The sequence below is a fragment of the Oncorhynchus masou genome, chromosome 13 (assembly GCF_036934945.1).
Source record: "Oncorhynchus masou masou isolate Uvic2021 chromosome 13, UVic_Omas_1.1, whole genome shotgun sequence".
NCBI lineage: Eukaryota > Metazoa > Chordata > Actinopteri > Salmoniformes > Salmonidae > Oncorhynchus > Oncorhynchus masou.
In genome coordinates, this window is record NC_088224.1 from 16,484,227 (window position 1) to 16,497,246 (window position 13,020).

The following is a 13,020-nucleotide window of genomic DNA, read 5'->3' on the forward strand; positions in this document are numbered from 1 at the left end:
GTGTTTTTCCCTTGATCCCCAATTGTTTGCACCTGTGTCTCGTTTCCCTGATTGTATTTAAACCCTTTGTTTCCCTCAGTTCTGTGCTCTGTGTTTGTATGTTAGCACCCTGCCCAGTGTTCTGTGTGCTCTTGTCGATTCCGGGAAGTGACGTTCTTGTGGTATTCAACTTTTTTTGTTTATTTTTGGTGAGTTTCTTTTGAGTTCTTTTGTGTTTTACCTACCACCTTTTGGAATTTTTGTATTTTAGGATTTTTTCTTTATTAAATACACCGTCTTAAGTACTGCTGTGTCTGCCTCATCTTCTGGGTTCAAGGCTGTCTAGAAGTGGCTCAGTTGGTTAAGTGACTGTTTCTCACTCCGGAGACCCAGGTTTGAAACCGGGTCCTGACACTGTAGTTTATTAAAAGAATACAGTTGAGGGTTCCATGCATTGTAAACTTGGTAGTTCAAAAGAATTGAATTACTAGAAGGTCAGACGTTCATAATCACATTGCAAATCCAATCAGAATATTCTAACCTATGTTCCATTTTAGAGTAAAGTAGAACTTGAGATTACTCAATTTCAAATCCTTGGCTCAGTCATGAAATGATGACTGCCCTGAACATGTGTAAGTTATATTACTGGAATGTTATTGCACTGTGCCCAACTAGGTGTGAAACACAGCCAAGTCAGGGGAAGTGGTGTTCTTGACAGTGCTCTTGACCCCAACTTATAATTCACAGCTCTGGGTTGTGAAATTGTTCTGGTATGCAACTTGACCAGTCAAAAACAACCTTTATGTATGAATAATAGTCCCAGTAGACATGGACATTTCCCTTTCTAAGACCTAGCAGATCCTCCCCGTTCCCTTCCCCAGGATTTGAACTTTGTCAAATTGTGCATTTATTGCAGAGGAAGAGCTGGACTCGTACTCTGCTCATATCTGTCTGTTGGTCATTTTGATTATACTGTGCTATATTTCTCACAGGTTTGTTACTCATGCCTTCCCCTGAAGTGAGTGTAGTGTGTGTATAGTGTTATTGTTCTGTACAATCCCAGAAAGAAACTCGTATGCTATAGACCTACCTGTCCTGTACTCGTAGGTTATACCTGTCCTGTACTCGTAGGTTATAGGTCTACCTGTCCTGTACTCGTAGGTTATACAGTAGGCCTAGCTGTTCTGTACTCGTAGGTTATACAGTAGGTCTACCTGTTCTGTACTCGTAGGTTGTACCTGTCCTGTACTCGTAGGTTATAGGTCTACCTGTCCTGTACTCGTAGGTTATACAGTAGGCCTAGCTGTTCTGTACTCGTAGGTTATACAGTAGGCCTACCTGTTCCGTACTCGTAGGTTATACCTGTCCTGTACTCGTAGGTTATAGGCCTACTTGTCCTGTACTCGTGGGTTATACAGTAGGCCTAGCTGTCCTGTACTCGTAGATTATAGGCCTACCTGTCCTGCACTCGTAGGTTATACAGTGTAATCTACCAGTCCTGTACTCGTAGGTTATACAGTAGGTCTACCTGTCCTGTACTCGTAGGTTATACAGTAGGCCTACCTGTCCACGTAGGTTACACAGTATGCCTACCTGTCCTGTACTCATAGGTTATACAGTAGGCCTAGCTGTCCTGTACTCGTAGGTTACACAGTAGGCCTAGCTGTCCTGTACTCATAGGTTATACAGGAGGCCTAGCTGTCCTGTACTCGTAGGTTATACAGTAGGCCTACCTGTCCTGTACTCATAGGTTACACAGTAGGCCTACCTATCCTGTACTCATAGGTTACACAGTAGGTCTACCTGTCCTGTACTCGTAGGTTATAGGCCTACCTGTCCTGTACTCTTAGGTTATAGGTCTGTTTGTTATTCTTGGCTGGTAGAGGAGCCAGTTCTGTGTATGTTGCTATCCCTCCTTGTACAATCTTTTGGAATATGAAAACAGGCATTTTGGGGAGGCATTTTCCACTTGACAATTGTTCGTTTGTCTTGAAATGCCTTCAAACCCCCATGGAAAGCCAGAACTTGTGCTTTACTCTGGTTATGAACTCAGTCATATTTAATAAGACTGAATTTTAAGATTTTAGAACAAACTCCATAATGAACAGTGACTCGTGGCCCCTGACTGTGGCTTATGCACTGAAGGAAGCTGCATTACACTAAATTAGTAATTTTCCTCACTTAACTGCATAATTATGGTGGTTTTAATTGCTTTTAATTTTCTCTCTACCTGCCATTGGAGAGTTGTTGTGTTCCACAGCAACGCTTGAATGCAGATTTATGGACAGGTTTGTCAAGGGTCTCTACATTAACTACCGAAATGCAATTGGGAGGAAGCACACGTCGTTGCCTAAAATCGAACTATTTTACATAGGCAGTATTAACTCTTTTGAACATTTCCGCCCAAAAACAGGTCTATTTTTATGAGGTTGTAGAATTAGTGAAACAATTTCAGGTGGCTTTTCGAAACCAATTATGCATCGTAGATTAAATGCATATAGGCTATGTTAAACACTTGTTAAAAGCTGATAGTAGTTGTACGTTTAGGCTCTTCTACTGTACTCTATGCTCCTTCAAAAAAGAACACCATCCATCTCATCATGCTGTTTATCTTTGCGAATGAGGTTAGCATATACACATGTAGGCATCATCTCCCCCTAAGAAGTGGTTGAGTTCGCAGAGAAAATGTGGGATGTTGATAGTGTCTTTTTAAGTAGTTTTCCAGCTGAATACCTATTGGATACACAAATCATATGAGTCAAGGGCTGCGTCCCAAAGGACACCCTGTTCCCTATACACTGAGTGTACCACACACTAGGAACACCTTCCCTCAGAACAGCCTCAGTTCGTTGGGGCATGGATTCTACAAGGTGTCGAAAGCGTTCCACAGAGATGCTGACCCATGTTGACTCCTATGCTTCCCACAGTTGTGTTATGTGTGCTTGATGTCCTTTGGGTGGTGGACCATTCTTGTTACAAACGGGAAACTGTTGAGCGTGGAATAACCCAGCAGCATTGCAGTTCTTGACACACTCAAACTGGTGCACCTGGCACCTAATACCATACCCCATTCAAAGGCATTTAAATATTTTGTCTTGCCCGTTCACCCTCTGAATGGCACACACACACAATCCATGTCTCAAATGTTTCAAGGATAAACAAATACTTATTTTACTGGTCTCCTCCCCTTCATCTATACTGATTGAAGTGGATTTAACAAGTGACATCAATAAGGGATCATAGCTTTCACCTCGATTCACCTGGTCAGTCGGTCATGGAAAGAGCAGGTGTTCTTAATGTTTTGTGTACCCAATGTATTGGGCACTGCTCAAAAGTAGTGCACTACATATGGAATTTGGGACGTACCAATGGTCTCTTGACACTCCCATATCTCTAGACCGGGAGTGTACTGCTCCTCATCCCTTCACTCCCTAACAGTTTTCAAGCATGACGCAGGGGAGTTTGGCTGTGGCCCCGCTATGAAGGGAATGCCCTCAGGTGGATTTAACAGAGATTTTCATAATCCATCATATATTACTGTAGCTTTACATGGAGGATCTAATGTTTCACTTAGTCCGAATCACTTCATCTTCATGCTTCTAGATTCCTGCACATCTCTATGTCCATGTGCTGGAGCTGGTATACTGTAACTGGTACAGTTAGTATTATGGTGACTCCATAGGGAAATTAGATTTGATTTTTGTCTAACATTGTTAGATGCAAACATAGGCTTGTTAGTCTCAAACTATATTATAATTGTTTCCCTCTTAATGACAAGAATTTGGATTGGGTTTGGGGAGCTAGGCTACATGGTAATACACTAATCCGATCTCTATCGGCAGTCTTGTGAAACTGCAATAAAGGCTTGTTGACAGTGAGTGTAATAGTTAGGTGGGAAGTAGCACACACAATAGCATCCCCCTCTTATCATAGCATGTATTCATCCATATGAGATGTTCTTTCAGTATGTTTTGTGTTCTTTGTGTATTCATTGATATGTAAACATTGTCTAGCAGTCTGCCAGTGATAGGTTACATAGACTGAAGTAGAGGCAAAACAGGGCTGCTGAAAATACAGTTGACAACTTCCCGTTTATTTACAACTATGGACCGTTCTTAATGTGGTTCTGTCAAGATGGTGAGTCAATTTCCAAGTAAATTGTCAGGGGGAAAGTAAGCTATTTATATTAACATTCAATAGATTGGAATGAAATGTAATATAAAAGTTAGTCTCACACAACCACACCATTGGCATACATATCCATTCTCACACAGACAACCTACGCCCGGGACACGTAGCTCGTACCACACCTACATCTATGTGTTTGTCATCTTTCCCTCTGTCTTTGCATGTGTTGTAGATCATCGACCAGGATATCAACCCCTATGTGGACCAATGGGAGGCAGAGGGGATATTTCCTGCCCACAAAGTCTTCAAGCTCTTGGGAAATGCTGGCTTTCTGGGTGTCAACAAGCCAGTTGGTATGAACTTCTTCTTTGTCTCTTCCTCTGTGAAATTGAATTGTCTCAAAAAAATAAAAATAAAAATTCAAAAAAATCGAAAAATCAAATTTCATGAACAATCACCTGAATCAGAGTGAGATGAGGAGCAGCTTGAAAATAAGAAAATGGTGTAGCCTCGTAAAAGCGTCTCGAAAGATAAAGCAGCAGCAAGTGGTAATGAGTTCCTCATAGACCCCTGAGTGCCCAATGTGTCCAACTAGGCACTGATCTTCATCAAAACTCAACAGAAGAGCCTCTCAAGGGCTAGCGTGAGAAAATTAAGTAGAGAAATGTTGTTGCATACCAGACTCAAGATGATATAGGCCTAAGGAGTGCTTAGCCTGTCATTCTGGCTTTGGCCCACTCCACTGAATATGTGGATGTGAGTAGCGGCCATATTGTGGTGAGTGTAGATATTTGCCCACTCTGAATGTGTGGAGTCACGTTCCACAAAAGCTGTCAGTCCCTATTTCCATTTCAAATGCTGTCCTCTACCATCTGCAGCATCACTGAGGGGAAAAATAGACTTTTTAGAACAACTTTGATTGTCGTATTTTAAATAATATATAACACGTTTCAGAATTTAAAGTGGTGATTCATTCCAAAGTCTAATTTTGTCGAGATGTTTTCAGACCTCAAAGAGGTTGAGATGGGTCCAAGTCACACGACACACCAATCTAGATCCAAATACAGCATATCAACCCAATGACTAGAAAATACAACTCATCTCGACATTAGTCCCCCTAGATGTCAAAACATCTAACAAACTTTTATTTTGAAGTGAACTACTACAGAGAACAATGCAGTGGGTGTTGTTGGTCGTGGTGGGCCCTATGGGGAAATTGGCTCATAAATCTAGCTAGGTCAGAGAAGAGTGGGGCGAGCAGCTTTACAAAGTGCTAACTACAGAGCCCTTCAGCATGAACAGGCTGGATTAGAGAGAAGGTGGACAAGGAAGTCCCAGACACATCAGATTACCAGATGGTATATTAGATAAAGAGGTTATGGTTTATCCTACACTGTCAGAGACTAACGCTGAGACGAGACACATATTGCTAATAGCCTATATTTCTACAGTGCATTCGGAAAGTATTCAGACCCATTTTCCACATTTTGTTACGTTACAGCCTAATTCTAAAATTGATTAAATTTTAAAAAATCCTAGTTAATCTACACACAATACAATGTTTGCAAATCTATATATTTTTTTTTCAATTACATAACTATTCAAACCCTTTGCTATGAGACTCAAAATTGAGCTCGGGTGCATCCTGTTTCCATTGATTATCCATGAGATGTGTTCTACAACTTGATTTGAGTCCACCTATGTTAAATTCAATTGGTTGAACATGATTTGGAAAGGCACACACCTGTCTTATATAAGGTCCCACAGTTGACAGTGCATGCCAAAGCACAAACCAAGCCATGAGGTCGAAGGAATTCTCCGTAGAGCTCCAAGACAGGATTGTGTCGAGGCACAGATCTGGGGAAGGGTACCAAAAAATGTCTGCAGCACTGAAGGTCCCCAAGAACACAGTGGCCTCCATCATTCTTAAATGGAAGACATTTGGAACCACCAAGACTCTTCCTAGAGCTGGCCGCCGGGCCACTCCGACAGCTGCCAAAAGGCACCTTTTGAGAAACTTGTTTCATGAGAAACAAGATTCTTTGGTCTGATGAAACCAAGATTGAAGTCATTGGCCTGAATGCCAAGTGTGACATCTGAATGAAACCTGGCACCATCCCTATGGTGAAGCATGCTGGTGGCAGCCTCATGTTGTGGGGATGATTTTCAGCGGCAGGAACTGGGAGACTAGTCAGGCTCGAGGGAAAGATGAACGGAGGAAAGTACAGAGAAGATCCTTGATGAAAACCTGCTCCAGAGCATTCAGGACCTTAGACTGGGGCAAAGGTTCACCTTCCAACAGGACAACAACCCTAAGCACACAGCCAAGACAACGCAAGAGTGGCTTCGGGACAATGTCCTTGAGTGGCCCAGCCAGAGCCTAGGCTTAAATCCGATCTAAGATCTGAAAATATCTGTGCAGCAGCGCTCCCCCTCCAACCTAACAGAGCATGAGAGGATCTTCAGAGAAGAATGGGGGAAACTTGTCATACCCAAGAAGACTCGAGGCTGTAATTGTTGCCAAAGGTGCGTCAACAAAGTGCTTAGTAAAGGGTCTGAATACTTATGGAAATGTAATATTTCAGTTTTCAAAAAAAAAATGATTGTGCAGAAAATTCTACAAACCTGTTTTTGCTTTGTTGTTATGGTGTATTGTGTGTAGATTGATGAGGGGGGGGGGGACTATTGAATCAATTTAATTAATCAATTAAATGTAATCTGGCCTCTGCCTTGCTTGCACAATGACCCCCCTCCTGAAACGTCTTGCCAATCGCCATCATGCAAAAGCTAGTAATTTGGTGGCGCAACTGGCGACACTTCAGGCTGAGGATATACCCATGTGTTACACCCATGTCCAAGAGGACCTGTCAATTTCCCTTCTTGCAATACAGAGGGCAATATATATTTCTGTGGTTTGGCATGTCATTGTGGATTCACACTGTCATTGTTTATAAAGGATTTCAAAACACTGTAGCTGAGTGGTTTGTTAGTTGTATCAATGTTTTTGTCCTCTAAATTCGATGTCGACCGATTGTGATTTTAACGCTGATACCGATTATTAGAGGACCAAAAAAGCCGATACCGATTAATCGGACGATTTAAAAAGGGTTTTTTATTTGTACAACAACACTGAATGAACACTTATTTTAACTTAATATAATACATCAATAAAATCAATTTAGCCTCATGTAAATAATGAAACATGTTCAATTTGGTTTAAATAATGAAAAAACAAAGTGTTGGAGAAGAAAGTAAAAGTGCAATATGTGCTATGTAAGAAAGCTAACGTTTCAGTTCCTTGCTCAGAACATGAGAACATATGAAAGCTGGTGGCTCCTTTTAACATGAGTCTTCAATATTCCCAGGTAAGAAGTTTAAGGTTGTAGTTATTATAGGAATTATAGGACTATTTCCCTCTATACCATTTGTATTTAATTAATCTTTGACTATTGGCTGTTCTTATTGGCACTTTAGTATTGCCAGTGTAACAGTATAGCTTCCGTCCATCTCCTCGCTCCTCCCTGGGCTCGAACCAGCAACACAACGACAACAGCCACCCTCGAAGCAGCCTTACCCATGCAGAGCAAGGGAAACAACCACCCCAAGGCTCAGAGCGGGTGAAGTTTGAAACACTATTAGCGCGCGCCAACTAGCTAGCCATTTCACTTTGGTTACACCAGCCTCATCTCGGGAGTTGATAGGCTTGAAGTCATAAACAGCACAATGCTTGACAAGCACAACGAAGAGCTGTTGGCAAAACGCACGAAAGTGCTGTTTGAATGAATGTTTACGCGCCTGCTTCTGCCTACCACGGCTCAGTCAGATACTTAGATACTTGTATGCTCAGTCAGATTATATGCAACGCAGGATACGCTAGATAATATCTAGTATTTTCATCAACCATGTGTAGTTAACTAGTGATTATGATCGATTGTTTTTTTATAAGATAAGTTTAATGCTAGCTAGCCACTTACCTTGGCTTACTGCATTCGCGTAACAGGCAGTCAGTCTCCTTGTGGAGTGCAATGAGAGAGAGGTAGGTCATTATTGCGTTGGACTAGTTAACTGTAAGGTTGCAAGTTTGCATCCCCCGAGCTTTCAAGGTGAAAAATCTGTCGTTCTGCCCCTGAACGACGCAGTTAACCCACCGTTACTAGGACGTCATTGAAAATAAGTGTGTTCTTAACTGACTTGCCTAGTTAAATAAAGGTATAAACATACAAAAATCGGCAAATCGCCGCCCAAAAATATCGATTTCCGATTGTTATGAAAACTTGAAATCGGCCCTAATTAATCGGCCATTCCGATTAATCGGTCGACCTATACTCTAAATACCAAATTGTGAAATGGTTTGCTGAAATGTGCCTCCAAACATTTGTTGGATATGCATCGCCTAATCAATATAATTGAATCATTTCCAATTTTGTTAGTAGTATCTTATGTGTTTTCCTGAATTACTATACAATAGAGATCAGGGCCCGTATCCACACAGCATCTCAGAAAAGGTCCTAGGAATCCTGTTAAAACCTGTTTTAGGAAGAAGAAAATCCCAGCTCGGAGTCGGTTTTAGGATGAAGAGACACTCCACAGACAAACTCTGAGCTTGGAGTAAAATTAACTCATAGTGTATGTCTGAGGTACCTCAAAGGAAAGATGGGGATGACATTCATTGACATTGGTTATTCCCCACCATTTGAAACAATCGCAGTGGGGCATCACCAGCTGTGATGCCTCAATCTTCAGACAACCACGGTCAATGTGACTGTACATCAAATGTTGCAATGGTAAAACTTTTGATATAATTCTCGCCTAACACGATCACTTTGCCTTTCTTGAAGGGATACTTCGGGATTTTGGCAATGATGCCCATTATCTACTTCCCCAGATTCAGATGAACTCGTGGATGCAATTTTCGTGTCACTGTGTCCAGTATAAAGGAAGTTAGAGGTAGTTTCACGAGCCAATGCTAACTAGCATTAATGCAAAAGTCTATGGGTATCTGCTAGCATGCTATACCCATAGACTTCCAGTCATTATGCTAACACTGGCATTAGCATTGTCTCGCGAAACTACCTCTAACAACTTTCACACTCGACACAGTTCATTTGACTCTCATCACTGCAGTACCTGATTCGAATCCATGCTGCATCACATCTGGCCGTGATTGGGAGTCCCGTAGGGTGGCGCACAATTGGCCCAGTGCCGTCCGGGTTTGGCCAGGGTAGGCCGTCATTGTAAATAAGAATTTGTTCTTAAAAATAAAGGTTAAATAAATGTTTAAAAAATAGTTAAGCCCTAGATGCCCAATTTATGGCATTTTAACAATGTAATATTGTGCTCCAAACTTGAAATAACATGATGTCTGTAATCAAATTAGACAATTTATTTATTAGCCTAGTGGTTACGTGTGCTCTTTATTGTCTGGTCAGCTGGGTGTTCAACCAGTCTTTGCTGGGAACAGTAGTTGCTACCGTAGGCGCACACCAGTTGCTTTCCATTTTCCCCCTGGTGAGTCAGTACTGCCAGCAGCTCCCAACACCGAACCCCTGGAGGTGGTTAACTAACCTGGGAAACTCAATATCTGAGTTTGGGTCTGTGGAACCCTTGGTGGAGGAAATGCCATCAGAAGGTTTCCTCAGACCATCCACTGCATCCAGAATTATCTCCAGCCATCTTGACAGTGTCTTGCCACTGGATACAGGTGACCCTGGACGAGAGCGTGAGGTTGAAGTTGCATAACTCTCATTCACTTCAATGAGCAAGTCATGAAGCCATCACCCAAAGTCCTGTGGCTTTCTGCGATTGACGAAGCTGTAGTCATGGACTCGCACACAGGCGGCTGAGGATATTGGCAGCAGTGGAACTCTGCAGCAGTCTGAGCAGTACTATTCAGGTTCACACTGCTCACCTCCCCAGCATTAGGAGCACCTCAGCAGTCGAACAAAGACAATAAAAGTGACACCACTTAATATCGGTGCTTGGAATGTCCGCTCACTAATGGACACTGCTGGACCAAACAGACCTGAGAGACGTACGCTCTTGTTGGCAGAGAACGTGCCAAATACAAAATTGACATTTCCACCGTAAGTGAGACCCGGCTAGCTGATCCGGGACAGGTTGCAGAAGTTGGAGCCAGTTACACCTTCTGAAGCACCATTTACAGGCTAAAAGCAGGTCACCATCATAAACAATCTTCCAACTGCAAAAAAACAACATGGATGCAAGGTCCAAACACTGGCACTTGATTGACATTGTCAGGAGGAGAGACAGACATGATGTCAAGGGTGGAAAAAAGCCATGTGCAACTCCGTCCTTCCATGTGCAACTTTTCTGATTGCAGATGGAACTACATTGCTCAGAGAGAAAGACAAAATCCTTTCCAGATGGGCCGAACAATTAAACTCAGCCCTCAATAAATGAAGAAGCAATCAACAGGCTGCCGCAAGTTGAAATGAACTTGTCTCTTGCAGACCTACCCACCCCGGAGGAAACAAAAAAAAGTTTCAGTCTCCTCTCATCAGGAAAAACTACAGGAGCTGACACCATACCAGCTGAAACCTACAAGGTGGGAGGGCCTCATTTGGTTGAGAAGCTAACCGACCTCTTCCAGTCATTGTGGAGACAAGAAGCTGTCCCTCAGGAGATAAGGACTAACCACCTCTACAAGAGGAAAGGCAATCACCAAGGCTGTTACAATCACAGAGGTATATCCTTGCTGTCAATTGCTGGACAAATCTTAGCTAGAATCCTCCTGCACCATCTAAATGAACACCTAGACCAAGACCTGCTGCCCGAGAGCCAGTGTGGCTTCAGACAGAACTGTGGAACAACTAACATGATGTTTACAGCTCACCAACTCCAAGAAAAATGCCAAACTCTGACCTGTATCTCACTTTTTTCAACCTGACAAAGGCTTTTGACACCACAAGGCACGACGGCCTCTGGAAGGTCATGGCAAAGTTTGAATGCCCAGAAAAATGTATCACAATGGTGCATCAGTTCCATGATGGCTAGTGTGCAAGATCACCAAGAGTACTCTGTGCAATTTCCAGTCATAAACAGAGTGAAGCAAGGCAGTGTTCTAGCACCAACTTTGTTTAGCATGATGTTCTCCACCATGCTGCAAGATGCCTTCCCAAATGACCACACTGGGATCTGTTTCATCTACAGCTTTGATGGGGGGCTTTTCAGCCTGAGGAGGATACATTACATAACAAAGGTAGAGGAGGTGACTGTCCGCAACCTCGTTTGCAGATGACTGCGCATTAGCTGCTGGCTTGCTTGCTGACCTGTAGATCCTCATGGACAACTTTTCATCTGTCTGTGACAACTTCAGCCTCACAATCAGTACAAAGAAGACTGAACTTATGTACCAACCTGCCCCCAGTAATCCTTATGTGGACCAAACGATCTCTGTGAAAGGAACTGTCAGCTGTGGACAAATTCACTTACCTTGGTAGCACAATGTCCCGTGTGATTTCACATAGACAAAGAAACAAACATCAGTATCGCCAAGGCTAGTGCAGCTTTTGGCCGTCTGCGAGATTCTGTGTGGGATAGAAAAGGCATCAAACTGGCTACAAAACTGAATGTTTACCAGGCAGTCATATTACCAGCAAAACCTGGACAGTCTACAGATGCCATGCCAGGAAACTAAATAACTTTCACCTGAACAGTTTCAGGATGCTCCTGAGGATCAAGCGGCAGGACAGAATCTCAGACACTGAAGTCCTCATCCGTGCCGACATGATGAGCATTGCCACACTGCTTCTGAAAGCTCAGCTCAGATGGGTGGGGCCAGGTGACCAGGATGCCTGCTACACATCTCCATAAGCAGATCTTCTTCATGGAGCTGAAGAATGGGAAGTGAGCACAAGGTGGGCCAACGAAATGATGTACAGACACCCTGAAGGTATCCCTTGAGCTTTAACATTGTTCTAAAGTAATGAGAAAGACTTTCTCAGGATCGTCCCATCTGGCGGAATCGAATCCGGGATGGCGCTACAACCTCTGAAACAAGCAGGACCAAAAATGCAATGGTGAAGAGAACAGCGAAAGACCAGTATTAATGGAGCCGTCCCTCAGGAGACTTTTACCTAGATATCATGTCCAATGTGCCAAAGCATGTTTCTGGGCTCAGATTGGTCTCATCAGCCATCTGCGCACTCACCGTACCCCAGACTAATCCTAATGAATCGTGTTAATGATTCATCAACCTATGATGGACGAACAAGGAAGGACGGAGTGGTTATAAGTATTGAGGCACATCATGTGAAATGGGCCTTGTGAAATAATTGTAAAAAGCAAAGATACTGTTCCATGTAGGTCTAGATTATTTATGGATTAATCATGTAGAAATATCAAAACATTCTTTCAACTCTAAAGCAATTGTATGTGGCACAGGAACCACTGACTGGCTGCCTTTTTCTATGATCAAGGCACCTGCTGGTAACTCTTAACTGGTTAGGACAGCTCACGAGGTCTCCTAAATATGTTGACTAGATGGGACTCTTATGACTAAAGAGGCTTGGATGCATAGCTTTTATTTTTTACCAATAAGAGTAGTATAATGTCTCTTATCACTTTTTCTACTCTGAGACGTTTTGTGGTCTATCCCCAATATAACGCTTGTCTATGCTGAAACGTTGGCTAACATGTGAAGCTCTCAACGTATGCTGTATGAGTCTAGTTGGATTGATTGGAATGGGAGAGGATTACACCGACCAGGAGGCTTAGGCCTGTACTGTTGGGATGGAGAAATACCAGATGGACTGGGAATGGTTTTCACAGAAGAAATAGCCATTGAGGGATTTAAATGTCAATTAATCAAATGAAATAAAATGTTATTCGTCACATGCTTCGTAAAAAACAGGTGTAGACTAATAGTGAAATGCTTACGGGCCCTTCTCAACA

The 13,020-nt window shown here is 42.6% G+C and overlaps 1 protein-coding gene across 1 annotated transcript in view; it reads left to right on the forward strand.

Annotated features, from left to right (window-relative positions):
• The first annotated feature begins 4,095 nt into the window (after positions 1-4,095).
• The window catches only part of LOC135553275 (probable acyl-CoA dehydrogenase 6), a 66,601-nt gene continuing 57,676 nt past the window's right edge, over positions 4,096-13,020 (forward strand). Inside the window, exons 1-2 of the mRNA XM_064985446.1 lie at positions 4,096-4,116; positions 4,340-4,460. Of these exons, the coding sequence (XP_064841518.1) occupies positions 4,114-4,116; positions 4,340-4,460 (124 nt within the window). The 5' untranslated portion in view covers positions 4,096-4,113. The remainder of the gene's footprint in view (positions 4,117-4,339; positions 4,461-13,020) is intronic.